Here is a 16636-nt window from a genome sequence, read left to right as displayed (position 1 = left end):
CTTCACACAGTTCCTGTAAAGTGGCCTTACACATTCAGAAGTTCTGCAGCCACTGCTCATCATCCCACAGCTGCATAACGATGCAGTCCCACCAGTCAGTGCTTGTTTCCCGGGCCCAGAAATGGTGCTCAACCCTGTCAAGGTGATGCGTGACTGTCACCAGCAACTGTTAATTGCTCCGCTCTAGGTCTTCCAGCAGGGCTGGTTGTGTGGCATCACACTACTCCATGTGGCGGCTCTTGTATCGGCTATGTAAATACTGCACGATAAGGCACAAGGTGTTTGTAATGCTCACAACAGTGTACAACCGAGCAGGGTCCATGCTTATCGTGCTATAGTGTCCTCGTGGGTAACCCAGGTTTATGAAAAAAGATGTGAAAAATGCTTGGTTTGTTTGCTGCTGATTTCAGGAAGGGAGGGAGGGACGTAAGGGACGCCATGTTGCCATAACCACCCATGCCAATGTTTTGGTCTCGTAAGGCACTGCAAACCCAACCCAAAATTCCACTTGGCTACTTGCACTGTGGGATAGCTACCCACAGTGCAGCACTTCGTGCATCAATGCAAGCCCTGTTAGTGAGGATGCACTCCGCTGACACAATGAGCGTAGTGCAGACACACAAGATCAAATTGCTTAAATCGGAGGCTTGATGTCAACTTAACTTTGTAGTGTAGACATGGTCTTAGTCCGACTAAACTTCTGGAAAATCCTAGTAACACAGATAATCTCTTAAAGACACAAAACTAAAAATTACTTCAACAGTGGTGATAAATGGAAGATATTTAAAATGCATTTCTACTCTGAAAAGAAACTGTATAAAAAGGTCATTGTAAAGTTATGTTTCTATATTTTGATGGCTTCCATAGCAAATTTTTTCAATTTGAAAAGTAAAAAGATGTTTTTTCTAACAGTCAGTCCTGCAGACTCAACCTACAATCTGAGTCAGGCTTAGGTTTTTTGTTTTTGTTTTTTAAATTACTCTTGCATCACACCAGTAATAATGGCTCTGCAAGACAAATTCTGCCCTCAGATGTGGGCAACTCCATTGTCTTCAAATTATATCTGTGCTACTCTACTGAAGACATTCAGAACTGAAGCCAGAATTTGGTTCTGCAATAGGAACTTATTTCTGATGTATTAGCCTAGACAGAGTCCAGTTCACTTGCTCATAGTACTGCAGAACCAGTATTGCCAATCTGAGTCAAATGAAGTAAAAACTTACTTTTGTCACTGTAATCAGCTGCTGTGAATGAATACACACAGGTAACCTCTGCTGAGTAAGAAAGTGTTATTTTTACATAATCAGATTTTAGAGTAGAAATGCATTTTAAATCTGAAGGTTGGGTTTTCTACTAATACCCATTATGTCCTTAGTACTGTAAAGATACTACCTCTCTTCCAACTGTATTTAAAACAGGACAGAAAACATTGGGAGGCTTGTGCCATTTTATTATTGCTAATGAAATGCTTTCTGGAATAATTTTGTTTTCCTTTTGAAAGTAGAATTTTTTATAGAATACAGTTCTATACAAGTTAGCATTTTTATTATATATTCAAGAAACTAAACACAAATGCATTTTCTATTAGTGCTAAATATGGCAAACTTTCTATTCTTTGTATGAAGTTACACAGTAAGAGGCAAGAAACTAGATATATAAAGATAAATATAAAAAAACTTTAGTTCTGCTTCTTTTATTCACGTTCCATGTCTTTCACTGAAAGTCAAAATACATGGGAATAGGTATAACTTCATGTTTACCTCAAGCTGTTCATCTTCCAAAAGTTTTATAACCAACCATCTTATGTCATTGACAGCTTCTTCATTGTTGAGGAAGATAAAGAGATTATAAAATACCATAGTCTGGAGGTAGGTCAGTATTGTGTACCTAGCATGCCAAGAACTGCTTCTTGCTGTCTGAAAGCAACAAAGATTAAACAGTTGGAATTAAAAACAAGGGCATGTAGACAAGCTATTTGATTTACTCTAAATATTGTCATGTACCATTACGTAAACCTTTTGTGCTGCTGCAGCAAGTTACACATAAAAGTTGGTTTCCCTCCTTATAGTTAGCTTTGTTTTGTTTATGTTCTTCGAGGCTAAATTTCCAAAGCATCTAAATACTTAATATTTGTAGTACTGGATATATAACTGAGAAACTAAACAGATCACACCTTTTGATTTGTTCATGACCTCAGATACCAGCCTGTTCTAAGTGGCCAGTTAGTTATGCTCAAAGTTTAGTTATGCTCAATTTTGCATTGAAATTGTCTGTATAGTGGACTTTAACTGTGAAAAAAATGCTTATTACTGACAAAAGATGTAAGCAATGGGTGAAAGTTGAACTAGTACCACCACTTTGACTGCATCCACTGCTGACACCCATTTTCAGTAATGGGTAATTTTTCTAGAGTAGATGAAGGTTGAAAGATTAAAGGAAAAAATCCATTTGCTCAATTTTTTATTTTGTGCATTTGATAGCACTTTGTATACTATCAGTTTCTCCATTTCTCTATATAGTCTGTTTTCCTTTTCATTTGTGTGGGTCTTTCACAAAGTTATAAATAGGACAGACCTACATTTTAACAGAAAAATACCATTGTAAAACCACAAAAAATAGGAGAGGGACCCAAGAGAACATGCTGCTTTCTGAAACTACATTTCAACTTGTTTTAGGATAGTCAACTGGAAATCTGTTCTATGTCTAACGCTGCGAGTCTGCCACAGAGGTCACGGAAGTCACAGATTCTGTAACTTTCCGGGACCTCTGTGACTTCTGCAGCCTTCCAGTGCGCCTGACCGCAAGGATACCAAGCCGCACTGGGCCCCACAGCAACAGTGGTGGTCCTGGGTTGCCCCACCCCCGCCAGCAGCAGTGTTCCTGGGTGGTCCCCCATCAGCAGTGGCGGCGGGCACCCTGGAGCATTCCCCCAGAGCGGCGGCAGGTGGCTCTCCTGGAGTACAACCCCAGAGTGCCCCCAGCACCAGCAGCGTCCCCAGAGCCTCCCAGGACACTCAAGATTTAGTCAGGGGTGTATAGTACAAGTCATGGACAAGGTCACGGGGCCGTGAATTTTTGTTTGTTGCCAGTGGTCCTATCCATGACTTTTACTAAAAATACCCATTACTAAATCTTAACCGTAATTACGTCCCTTTCAAAGTGACATTTTTATTTTAAGCCGACTTGTTACTAAACCCTTACTTATTTTTATTCCTTAAAATAAATTTTACATCCCATTTGGGGCAAATATTTGACAAGTAAAAAATAAAACTGGAAATAGAACTTTTTTGAGATAGTATTTTGTTAGAAACAAAATGTGAAACATTCATAACATTCATGTATTTTTCCCTTACAGGATTTATACTCATAGGAACCTAAATGTAAGTTTAATCCTTTTTCCGCTTAAGATAACTATACTTTCAAACACTGGGTATAATTTTTAGTGAACAAACTAGAAGAAAGGCAATCCTTTCTTTACAAAGAGTTTAATGCTTTATTAGTATGTATTTCTGCTTGGCAATAAATAAATAAATAAATAAATAAAAACTGGAAGCTGATACAAAAGCCATTTTACAAAGTTAATTCAGATTATTGTTCCTGATGACCAAACATTAACATGGAATTTATTACAAAGCAAAGGAAGTCAGCAGTCTCAGTAGTGCTGCCTTTTTGGCTGGTGTACAGCGAATTACTGCAATCAAGAGTTTAACTAAGTACTTAAACATTCTTCATGATTTTGGTGAGATGTATGCCACTTCAATATAGAAATGAACGAATAAAGTAGTTACACTAACAACAGTGTCACTATACAGACTCAAAGAATATAAGCGGCAAACTATTTCAAAAACTGCAGAAGACCTTTGCACATATAGCACTGGCAGGAAATAAGAAATACTTTGTTTCATAATTGTTAACTCAAGTTACCTTGTATGAATAACAAGCTCAACAGGTTTTAAAGTGATGTGCATTCATTAAAACAATTTAGATCACACTCACTTGTTTTAGCACCTGGAGTACCAAAGGCACTTGTTGAGGATATAGCAATCCCTGAGACATTAATGATAAACACATCTTAGCATCTCTTTTGAGTTCATCATAGCTATTGTCATTTTCTACTGGTGCAATCTACAAAATAAGAACAAAACAGGAAGAGTTAAATATTTGTTGCTAAAGAAAAATCCTGAAAGAAAGAAAAAGAAAAAAAAGAAAAACTTCTTTGCATGAAATTAATGTGTTATCTGAGGGGGGAACTATTCGTTTTAATAACTCAGTAGGAAAGATTAAAACTGGGTCAGTCATCAAGAGGGGTCCTACTTACTTTAGATTACCATGTATCTAGGAAAGTTTAAAATTTCTGTATTTTAACATGTAAGATTTATCGACCTATAAATGCTCAACTGGCCTAAATTTGTTAAGTAAGGTAAATGAATGTTAGGCAAAAGTTTGAAAAAATGTTTTTAACATTCTAAGGAAGGATATGAAGTAGATGGCTGTTTAAACAGAAAGTTTTCCATACCCAATTAAGTTTCTCTTTCATATCCTCTAAGCCAGTCCAGACACTTGGGTATAATTCCACCCTGCCAGTAGATAAGCACACAAGAACTTTTTATCCAGGTCACCTCCTGTATAAAACTCAAGTTGCAGTGGGGGAGGTTTAGATTGGATATTAGGAAAAACTTTTTCACTAAGAGGGTGGTGAAACACTGGAATGAGTTACCTAGGGAGGTGGTAGAATCTCCTTCCTTAGAGGTTTTTAAGGTCAGGCTTGACAAAGCCCTGGCTGGGATTATTTAACTGGGAATTGGTCCTGCTTTGAGCAGGGGGTTGGACTAGATGACCTTCTGGGGTCCCTTCCAACCCTGATATTCTATGATTCTATGATTCTGTGTATGAATGGTTTGCTAGCCCACAGAGGGCAGCTGTTGCTGTCTCCAGCAGTAGAGAAGTCCTTTGCGGTTTGATAGACGAAAGAAGAGGAAAAACGGACCTGAGACTGCAGAACTCTCTCAGTCTGGGTCACCCATGTGTGTGGTTTTCCCTTTTAGGCTGTCTGCTGAGAGGTTCAACATGCCCTACTCCAACCTTTGGAACTAACTCAAACTCCTCAGGTTCCAGGCTATTTCCCTCAGAGGCTCTCTCCTTTTGCTTTGTACAAGGTTTGGAATGAAAACAACAGCTGAATTTGACAACTGCTGGTTGCAGTACCATTGGCTAAACAACAGATGCGCTAATAATTCACTTGATTGAGAAAAGATGACAATGTTTTAAAGGTTGTTCTTACATGGGGAGGATATCTTTCACTCTCTTTCAGAAGATCTCTGATACAGAAGAAGTTATTCACCTTGTGCAGTAATGATGGTTGAGATGTGTCTCCTTATGAGTGCTCCACAGCAGGTGTGTCTGCGTCCCTGTGTTGCTGATCGGAGAACTTTGGAAGCAGCGTCCTGTGACGGTGCACCCCATAATGCTTTATGGAAATATGTTTATGAATGTATATACAACATAACTAGAATATGTTTTATGCTACATATGCCATGTAACATATCTATGTAAAGGTTACCATCTACTGAATATATTCATCCTATTTGTATGCATGTGTCATTGTTGTATTCGAAGGTATGAATATTGGCTGTATGCTTGTTTGATTTTAAATAGCCATAGTAAGGTATTTGGTCAGCTTCTTTAGAAAGGAATTTGCAAGTACAAGAAGCCCAATCAAGAAGCATGTAACGCACAATGGATCTTGGAAGGCTCCAATCCACATAAGAAGTCTACACAAGGATGTGCAAGGTACACCTCTACCCCGATATAATGCTGTCCTTGGGAGCCAAAAAAATCTTACCGTGTGTAGTGGGGTGGCTGCCCCACTCCTATACTAGAGGGGGCTCCAGCAGGCCAGAGAGGCTGTGCAGGTGGGCGGCCATTCAGAGAAGGCTTGCTAGGGAGCCAGAGGCTGAGTAAGAGATAGCCAATCAGGGCCAGGCTCAGCCCTATATAAAGGCTGCCCAGGAAGGGAGCAGGCAGTCTCTCCCAGGCCTTCAGAGGGTGAAGGTCTGTCTCTGTGCAAGGGGACTAGCACCAGGGACAGCGCAGTCCAGGGCAGGCGATGGGAGCAGAAGGAACTCCAGCCCAGTATCTGCCAGGCTGCAGGCCCTGAGGGAAGGGCCGGGCCGGTGCAAAGGGGACAAAGGGGAAGTGACCCAGGGAGAGAGGCAGACAAGGGGAGAGAAGGAGGGCAGGAAGGCTGCCGCCAAAGGGTCCCTGGGTCGGGACCTAGAGTAGAGGGCAGGCCTGGGTCCCCCCCTTCCCCATGGCACATACACCCAAGCTGTTGGATGTGGCGATAGTGGACTACACTGGACCCCTGGCAAAAGGGGTTAGACTTTGGGGTGTGGTTGGCCGCTGTGGCTGGGCAAAGTGAAAGACTGCTCCCCCCCTCCCCCCCCATAAGGGGGTGAATGAGGACTAGGAAGCACTGCTGGAGGACAGTGTCTTGAAGAGGACATCACATGGAAGGAGCAACCCGGGTCCAAGAGAGGGTGAGAGACGGACAGGACACCACCAGTGAAGGGCGCTCCACACTGGACTGAGCTAATTCTCTGATGAGTCAGCAGGAAGCCCTGCGGTGGTGAGTCCCAACCCCATCACACCGTGTTATAGGTGAAACCACGCTATATCGAACTTGTGTTGATCCACCGGAGCACACAGCCCCACCTCCCCGGAGTGCTGCTTTACCGCATTATATCTGAATTTGTGTTATACTGGGTTGCGTTATATAGGGGTAGAGGTGTAGCATGTGGACAATGGCTGCTGTCTGTAAAAACGGAGTCATGCATGGACATGTAACTTGCCCATGTGACTCCAAAACTCCATCGTGGAGCTGGACTTTGCATAGACGAGAGGGGGTCTCTGCCCACAAGAGAGTCTATTTAAACCCTGGGAGACCCCTTCATTTTGTCTTCAGCTGGTACAAGAGATAGCCTCTCCACCCCCAAGGATACCTGAAAGAAACTGGAACAAACGACAGTAACTACAGGGGGTGTGAGTGATTGCTGGATACAGAGTAGAAGGATGTTTCTGTTCAAAATGTTCTGTGTAAATTAATTTTGTTTTGTGTGCAAATGAGGAATGTATGTGTAAAGAAATAAGTGTGAAGGCCATCGCTGAGCCAGATGTACAAGAAAGAAACTAGAAACAAATGCAAGGGCGCCAGGAGGCTGCAACACGCTCCTACTGAAATGTCAGAGGAGGGCAAATTAATGACTCTAAAAATAAGACAGGCACCTATCAATGGGGACAAAATAGCTGTGATCAAAACCAGCATGGGATAATTCCCTGAGGAACTTGATGAAAGAACAAGATAAAGAATAAGGACAAGTTAAAAACAAACAAACAAGCACTCGTCAAACAACAGTTGATTACAGCATGATAGTGCAAAATTCATTGATCCCAATGAAGGAAACAGGAAACTATATGAACAGGGTGCCTTGCCATGAAACTTAGGGTTCATCCTGCCAAGACTTCCCCGAAGCATCGTGTTGCGACCGATGAAACCTGGCTCCTCCCTACTGGTGATCAACCCAGCTGGTCATTAGGCTGATCTGGACTTTGGGCTGGTAACTATAACATCGACTGGCAGGACAGTGTGTGTTTGTGTGTGTGGTGTGACTGAATGCATTTGCTAATTGTTGTATCTTCAATAAACGCGGCGTATTGCCTTTTCCCCTGAAAAAGATCCCGTGTGCTTCTTATAAGCACAACATTTTTGGTGGAGAATTGCGAAAGGGGGAAAGACATGCACTGTGATTGTTGAACATACTGCTAAATATTGTTAAAAGGTATACCATACGTATAAAGTGATCAATCATTCAGGTGTGCACAACCCTGGGCGTAGAAGCGTCGGGCAATAAGGGGAGGATTAGAGCCCTCGCTCCAACCTGTCTGTTGGGGAAAATGATATAGATAAGATATACACAAACTGTCTAGTTATATACACCCCCGGTCGTAGAAGTGCTGTGCCATAAGGGGGAGGTTTAGAGTCCTCGCTACTACCCATCTGTCGGGAAAAAATTGCACAGATGATATACTCTTGGTCGTAGCAGAATTGAGCCCAAAAGGTTTAGTGTTTCCCCCTCCTGCTCTGTCAGGCAGAGTTCTTTTTAGTGGGTATAGACTTTTGTGTTTTGTAAGTCCCAGCATGAGCGTGGGCGTGGAAGAGTTATAAAGGTAAAAGAGATTCATAAAGAAATATGTTTAGGCGGTATTTTCTATGTGAGACCCAACTCTGAAGGATATAGGAGTGTGGGCAAATAGTGGTAGCACCTGTCTAGGAAATGTTTAAAAGGAAGCAATCAAAGATGATACTTTGTTCAAGAGATTACTCCTTTTAAACAGATCTTGCTCCATTAAACCAAACTCTGAAGGATATAGGTGTCTGGGCAGTGTAGTATATTTTGTGAGTGATATTGTGGTGATTTCACAATTTTGAAAGAAATGTTTTAGGAAAGGGACCAGGAAGGGTGGGGGCTTGTTGAGGAGCCCACCCTCCTTGCTAAATTGGTAGTGGAACAAAGCCTGTGTCCATAAAAAGGGACAGTTCAACGAGGAAAGCAGAATCGGGCCCAGACAAGCAGGCAGTCAACAAATAAAAAAATTGGAAAACAGGTTGGAAGCCCTGAGGGCATAGTGGCAGAAGTATATATAAAAAAGTAAGTACAGGCATGGGGAATTCAAATCCCTGGAACAATACTTGGAATGGTGAAATCTGAGTTGATGAAGGTTTTTCCCCTGAAAAAGATCCCGTGTGCTGCTTATATGCATAACACACTGCAGGTGACTCCTGAGCAGTACCCCTTTTGGAGGCCTGGGACTTCAGAGTGGCATCAGTTAGAGAGGACAGTACTGTGGAGCTGAAGATGGCATCAGAGGCAGAGTCCCAAGTGATTGCATAGTGTTCTGTAAAAGTGTGGCCTGACATCCATGTCTCTGCTCTGCAGGTTTCTGAGACAGGGACATCCTTGAAAAAAGCGACAGATGAGGAAATCGATCTTGAGGAACATGTCTGGATCGAGTTGGGGTGTGTGTGTCACATTACAAATTTGGTAGCACTGTCTGATGTAATTCAAGACCCGCTTACAGAGTCTTTGGGCTGATGCTGCTGAGCTGTTGGATCGTTCCACCACAATGAGGAAAAGTCATGGGGACTTCCAGAAGGCCTTTGTAGAATGCTAGAGCTCTCCTAACATCTAAGGTATGTAGTATAGCCTCCCTATTGTCTTGGTGAGGCTTGCGATAGAAGATTATAAGGTGGACTTACTGATTCATGTGAAAAGGGGAAGTTACCTTAGGGATGAATTTTGGATGAGGCCTGAGTGTAATCTTGCCTGGAAAGAATACTGTTTAGGGGGGGGATGTGCCATCAAAGCTGCTATCTCCCCTATTCTTCTAACTGAGGTAATTGCTATCAGGAAGGCTGTTTTCATTGATAGGTACATCAACAAACAGGTGGCCATGGGTTCAAAGCGGGGGGCCTAGTCAGCCCTTTCAGTACCAGGTTTAGGTCCCACGAGGGGGTAGGAGTCAAGATTGATAGAAGAAATTCATTATACCCTTAAGGAACCTTTTAGTGGTTGGGTGTGATAGTACCGAGTACCCCTCTATGGGTTGTTGAAAAGCTGTGACAGCTGCAAGATGGACCCTAATAGAGTTTAGAGACAATACTGACTTTAAGGGTCAGAGAATATTCCAGAATATGTGGGAGAGTTGCTGACATTGGTGAGATTTGTTACGATGTACACCAAATCTGAAACCTGGACTATTTCTGCAGGTAAGTACGTCATGTGGAGGACTTTCTACTGTGTATTAGAACCTCTTGTACTTCCTTTGAGCATCAACTTTCTAGATGCTGGAACCATGCAGGAGCCATGCTTTGAGGCAGAGAATCCCAAAGTCGGGATGTAGGGTACACGCTTTATCCTACGAAAGGAGATGTGGAATGGTTGGAAGGGAAACTGGAAGGCACATTGAGAGCTGTGTCAGGTAAGGTACCAGGTCTATCTTGGCCGAGTAGGAGCAATCAGGACCGTGAGCTTAGTCCCTTCGGCAGTAGAGGAAACGGAAGAAAGGTGTAAAGAAGGTCCTTGTCCCGGGGAGAAGAACATCACTCAGAGTGTTGTCTTGAGCAGCAGCATGGCCACTTCTTGTTCTGGTATGCAGCAAACAGGTCTGTGGATTGTGTTCCCCATCATGTGAAAAAGTCATGGAGTACTGACGGGTGCATCTCCCACTTGTGATCGTGCGTGAATTAGCAACTGGGGTCAGCTGCTATTGAGGTCTGCATGCCCAGGAAGGAAGCCGTGGACAAGGTGATGTTGTGAGAGATGCACCAGTTCCATAATTTCATTGCTTCTGTGCATAAGGAGGGCGACCTGGCCCCTCCCTGGCAAATGTAGTATCTGCAGGCTATCTTGTCTGTTAGGATATTTGTATGTGATCCTGCTATCAGCGGGAAGAAATGGGTGCAGGCATTCCTGACCGCTCTCAGGTCGAGGAGATTGATGTGTAGAGATATCTCCAGAGGTAGCCATTTGCTGAGTGATGTATCGGTGGTAAGCAGTGATGATGGCGTCCTCTGTGAGAAGAGAATCCCTTTGCATACATTGGCTAGGTTCTTTCACCAGTCCAAGAAGCTTTTGATCATGGTAGGTAGTGACAGGGGTTTGTCCACACCGTCTTTGTTCGGCCTGTAAACTGAACTGAACCATAGTTGGAGGCATTGCATGTGGAGTTTGGTGTGCAGTATCACAGCTGTGCCCACTGCCATATGCCCCAACAGTTGGAGGCAGAGTCTGGTTGGTACTTGAGGACTGCATTGATCCGTGTCTATGAGTGAGACCAGGGATAGGAACCTGTGTTGAAGTAGGAAGGTTTGGCCTGCAGAGCATCCAAGTTGACTGCCATGAATTCCAGGTGTTGCATTGGCGTGAGGGTCAACTTCTGGGTGTTGATCTGAAAGCCCAGTTCTGTGAACAAATGTATAGCGGTGTTGATGGCTCAATGAGCCTCCTAGAGCGATCGGGCTCTGAGGAGACAATCGTCCAGGTAAAGATAGATCATTATCTTTTGTGAATGTACATGAGCGGCTACCACTGAGAGAACTTCGGAAAATAGGGACCAATGAGAGTCTGAAGGGGAGGACTCTGTATTAGCAATGGTGTGTCCCAGAGTGAATCTGAAAAATGGTCTGTGAGCTGGTAGTACTGAAATATGAAAGTAGACGCCCTGTAGGTCAATACCTGAAAACCAGTCTCCCTGTTCCAGAGGTGGAATGATCATCGATAAGGTGACCGTCTTGAATGTCTGAGCTTTGACAAACTTGTTGCAAGCTCTGAGATCCAGTATGGGTCTCCAACCTCCCTCCCTTTTGGGTATTAGGAAGTAAAAAGAATAGAACCTCTTGCCTTGTAGATGTTGAGGGACTGGTTCTCTAGTTCCTAACTGGAGGAGTCAATCTATCTCCAGTTGCAGCAGACTCTCATAAGAAGGGTCCCTGAAGAGTGACAGGGAAGAGTGTTGTGGAGGGGGTAGAGAGGTGAAGTGGATGGAGTACCTGGATCAGATGATTTCTAGGACCCATCTGTTCGACATTATGCGTTCCCAGGCACTGTGGAACCCTGCCAAATGGTGGCCAAGTGGGTGCACGGTCATAGACAGTAGTAGGGAGTGGTCTTACGGTGCCTCGACCTGCCCCTCAAAAAAGTGGTGCTGAGAGGCAGGGGCTGGGTTGAAGATTGTGGACCAGATGCCTTATGTTTTGGGAATTTTCCCTTTTTTCTTTGTGGCTCATAATGGCGCTGTGATGGGAACTGAGATGAATAATCTATGTGTTGGGATTGGGGGCTAAAAGATCTCTTTTGTCCCCATGTGTAGATTCCCAGCAACCGGAGGGTGGCCCTGGAATCCTTCAAGGTGTGGAGGGAGGTGTCAAGTCTTCTCAGCAAAGAGCTGGGCTACTGGCAGAGAGAATGCTTTTGTTGGATATGGCCCTCGCCAAGGCAACAGATGCACTGGGGGTGCTTGTCCACAACCGGGACCGCTTCACTGTAAGTGCAGCACTTCTTTAAGCCCAGAGAGCCTTGTCCAGGGGGGTCTCCCCCACTGTGGGTTGACAGAAGAACAAAGTCCATTCTTCTTCTTTTAGGCAATGGCCAAATAAACAGTAGAAGGAGGAAAAGAAACAAAAGAGGCTTCTAAGGAAGCTAAAAATTAGCAATGGTAAAAGAATAAACAATCCACAATGGACAGCTAAAGCTCCATCTCTAGCTGGGGCAGTTGAGAAGGAAAGCAGGACTGTTAGGGCTTGTCTACACTGGCAAGTTTTGTTGCCAAAAACTGCCTTTTGGAGACAAAACAGCAAGAGCGTACACACTACAATGGGACTTTTGTCGGGAAAAACGCCCAGTATCCCAAAATGCCTGCCCTGATTGCTCTGCTCTGTGTTTTGATCTCTGCTGCCCTGCAGGCATGCGCCCCTCCCCCTTCAAAGCTCCAGGAAGTATCTGTGTGCTGCTCCGTTTGGGGAACAAACAAAGAGAAAATAATTGGAATGCTCCTGTTCTGTCCTGCATTAGGAACACAGCAGCAGGCAGACTGCTGCTGCAGGGGGTGGGGATTCCTCAACATGGAGAGATCACAGAGCTGCTCATGATGCTGCTCTTGGCAGCTGAGGGGGCTGTGGGAGAACTCACAGAGAATCCCAAGATGCGCAGCGATCAGCTCTTCCTTCCCACAACACTGCACTGTGGAATATATACCCATGGTGAATTGCTCACCCTGTTGATGATTGGTGTCCCCAATGTGGGCATGATCTATCGACAAAAGGAGCAAGTGTGAACACCCTTTGGTGATTTTTGTTTTGTCGACTTTTGGGTAAGTTTTGAAAACTTTGACATAAGTTTTGAAAGGTTTCAGAGTAGCAGCTGTGTTAGTCTGTATTCGCAAAAAGAAAAGGAGTACTTTTGGCACCTTAGAGACTAACCAATTTATCTGAGCATAAGCTTTCGTGAGCTACACCTCACTTTATCAGATGCATCTGATGAAGTGAGCTGTAGCTCACGAAAGCTTATGCTCAGATAAATTGGTTAGTCTCTAAGGTGCCAAAAGTACTCCTTTTCTTTTTGACATAAGTTTTGTAAACAAAACTTCGTAGCGTAGACAAGCCCTTAGCCCCTGAACGCTGGCTAGCCTCGTGGTGCAGTACAAGGTGAGACAGCGCATGTGCTGGCCCAATGGACACAGCTACCAAAGTTCTCCGATCAGCAGTCTAGGGACGTAGACACAACTACAGTGGAGAACCCATAGGACATTACTCAAAGAAGAATTCCAGGTCTACCACTGAGTTAGAAGAAAAGTTAAACTGGAAATATTAGCAATATATTTTTGTATCAGTAACCCTTTTGTGTGTTTTGGGGACATACGTTATTTTTAGATAACTAAAATCTGACATTTTATTAAAGTAAGAATGACTCTTCCCACAAAGGTAACCTGTACTTCAAACTGAAATGGATGCTATTCTGCCTTGCTAAGTTCTTATGATGGGCCGATATAGAACACAACGGATCCTGAACTCCCAGTTGATTAAATGAAAAGTGAGGGAGAGTATGTTGTTTTAAAAAAGGTATAAACTGACAAAATTGGTAACCAAGGATTAAAGTAACGAAGTTTGCCTAAGCAAAGTTTTGATTTTTTTCCATTGCCATAGAACAACAGTAGTCTTTCATCATAATGTAAATTTGACAAGATTTTTTAAAAAGACTTTGTCTAATTTACATTCAGTATGCGGGAATTAATGATGAATCCCTTGTGAATTCTAAATTGAATGAAATTTGCTGTTCTTTTTCATGGCCTGAACAGTTGTGAAAAAGCCTGCTTTGTTGCTGTCTATTAATTGAATTTGATCTTAATATAACTATAGGGGCTGTTTCCACCACTGGAGAGAAAAAAAAGTGAAGATGGTGATATTCCAAGTCTAAAGGTACTCATGTCTATTCACAGTGACTTGGGTTAGGGTGGACAGTATAATCTAGAGAAAGCCTGCTAAGAATAATAGGTTCCTTATGTCAGTCATATTTTAGGCCAAAAGGCCAACTGCTGTGAAAAGCAAGCTGTCCCATTCTATGCAGTAGTGGTGAAATGAGCTGTCTCAACTTATGAATGGTAGAAGGACTACAGGAGCCTACCAAGACCTACAGAGTAACTCCATCTTTGAAAATGTAAGGGTCTCACACCTGCTAACACTATGGTGTTGGACTAACTGCAGAAGAAAACAGTTTGACTACACTCTGTAATCTTCTAGAACACTGCAGCTAAACAGCACTGCATAAAGAGTTTCTGAAGTATGAAACCGAATAGTGGTCTGCTGGACACTACTCTACTTCCTTTACCAAGTGTGACCATTAAGTCTCCGCATTCAGAAACTCTGGCCAAGTTCTGCCTGTTCATTGTAAGAGCATACACCTGAAAAATATCTGGATCTCTCTGCACCCTTTCATCATTTTGAAACAGCTCAGGATTCCTCCATAAGATCAATCATATATTTCTATGTGCAAGAATGGGAGGGCGTATTGGAAAAAGGCTAGACCAATGGTTCCAGCTTCTATAAGTACACTATCTATTTCACACATAAGCAAAGGAGGATGTTGGGGCAGAATTTGGCTAGCCATATATATGCACACTTTTCTATTTAAAAAAAACATTTTTTAAAATCAATCATAACATTGCTTTTTATTCATTTATTTTTATAACTTGTTTTTAAACCAAATGTGACTAAAAGCTCAGTAATTAAAATGGGTACCTTGAAAAACAAAGGTAAGAGTTGGAGTTGTTCTGTGACAGCCGTGGAGAAGGACCGACCTGCACTTGCCATCAACCACTTCAGGACTGTTTATAAAAAGACAGAAATACTTACTGAATAACAAGATCAACAAGCAAAATGACAAATATATAGGCCAAATTCACTACTGGCATATCTCACCAGATTTCTACTAATGTTAATGGAGTTGCATCAACAGTAAGTTTGGCTCTGTGCTCTTATGTTAGAGCCCATGAGTTTTCATTAGAATAATTATTATTCAAGCCATAGTCATGTAATTTGGAATAAGTTATACATTAACACAGTCCAACCTACAAGAGGTACAGACACCTCTTTAGTATAAAGCTAATGTAACAGGCAAAATTGCACATTGTAAGTATGCCACTTGCAGTACTCAATCATAATTCTGTGCAGCCAAACACATTGTCTGTTTTCACAAGTTAAATTCAGCAACTCACTGGTTTTCAAGAGTTTAATGCCCTGAGTTCGCTCATCTTGTTCACCAACTCCATTCTCTTCCATAACATGGTTCTGAATTTCTTCATCCACTTCCATAAGAGGTTTGAGCTTTTCAAGTATTCGCGTAGTGAACTCATGGACATGAGGGGACTTTGTTGGAGCAGTATTTGGCAAGGAAACATCTATCATGAATATGTAGGTCAAAACACTAAAAATAAATAACGCAAGTTTATACATTAATATGAAGAAACCAGTTAAATGTGTTCAGTGGCTATTTGCTGCATTTTACTAGTTGAAATTTAATACTTTTTTGAAATTTAAAATTTCTTCCTGTAGACCACATAAAATAAATAAAACCAAATGCTATCTGAAACAGAATGCAACATCATTGTGATTCAGATCTTTACCTCAATTTAAGGCATTACACCATAAGAGTACAATACACCAAGACAAATAACCTCAGTTCACTGAGCTGCTTCACTATATATACACACACATCTAAACCTCAGTGAGAACATGAGGAAAACTATTAATTGAGGGCTTAAAAACTGTTTTCACCTAATGAGAAAGTGAAAGACTCAAGGGGGGGAAAATGCTATGGCTTCTATTTTTAATGAGTTCACATTTTTCATCTTTGACAACGTCTATCTATTGCGTTCGGAATCTTATTTGGCGTGTACGTAACTTGATATCCTGTACGAGAATTATTTTTCTTATTTCTGACAAACATGCTATTTTGCATACAGTACATGAAAAGATATGCTGTTTACTTATAACTCTTTCCTGAAGGTTGCAAACTGTAGACACACAAAATGAATCATACCATAATAAATGGTTAAAAGAAACTGGGCATGTTTAGTCTTGAGAAACAAAGACTGAGGGGAAACCTGATAATCTTCAAATATATTAGGGGCTTTTCTAAAAAGGATGTTGATCAATTGTTCTCCATGGCCATTGAAGGTAGGACAAGAAATAATCACCATAATCTGCAGCACAGGAGATTTAAGTAGATATTAGGAAAAACTTTTTAATCATACGGATAGTTAAGCACTGGAATAAGCTTCCAAGGGAGGATGTAGAATCCCTGTGATTGGAGGTTTCTAAGGACAGGTTAGTCAAAAACCTGTCATGCATAGTCTAGGACTGTGTATTTGGTCCTGTTTCACCATGTAGGGCTGGACTAGATGACCTCTGAAGGTACCTTCCAGCCCTATATCGCTATGATTCCAGATTATTCTCTGACTATAAATATTTCTAGAAAAACCCACTCTAGCACATCTGAGACCCTAATTATTCATTAGTTATATG

At 42.2% G+C, this 16636-nt stretch overlaps 1 protein-coding gene across 4 annotated transcripts in view; it reads right to left on the bottom strand.

The window, feature by feature from the left end:
• PSME4 (proteasome activator subunit 4) overlaps positions 1 to 16636 on the bottom strand; it is a 218182-nt gene that overhangs the window by 32282 nt on the left and 169264 nt on the right. For all 4 annotated transcript variants that reach the window (XM_073339167.1, XM_073339165.1, XM_073339166.1 and 1 more), the window contains 4 exons: positions 15328 to 15536; positions 14852 to 14937; positions 3997 to 4125; positions 1761 to 1916 (listed from right to left, as the gene is read on the bottom strand). In XM_073339167.1, the coding sequence (XP_073195268.1) occupies positions 1761 to 1916; positions 3997 to 4125; positions 14852 to 14937; positions 15328 to 15536 (580 nt within the window). The remainder of the gene's footprint in view (positions 1 to 1760; positions 1917 to 3996; positions 4126 to 14851; positions 14938 to 15327; positions 15537 to 16636) is intronic.

Source organism: Lepidochelys kempii, chromosome 3, assembly GCF_965140265.1.
Source record: "Lepidochelys kempii isolate rLepKem1 chromosome 3, rLepKem1.hap2, whole genome shotgun sequence".
Taxonomy (NCBI): domain Eukaryota; kingdom Metazoa; phylum Chordata; order Testudines; family Cheloniidae; genus Lepidochelys; species Lepidochelys kempii.
The sequence above is the reverse complement of the archived record's forward strand: the minus strand, read 5'-3'. Positions and strand labels throughout refer to the sequence as shown.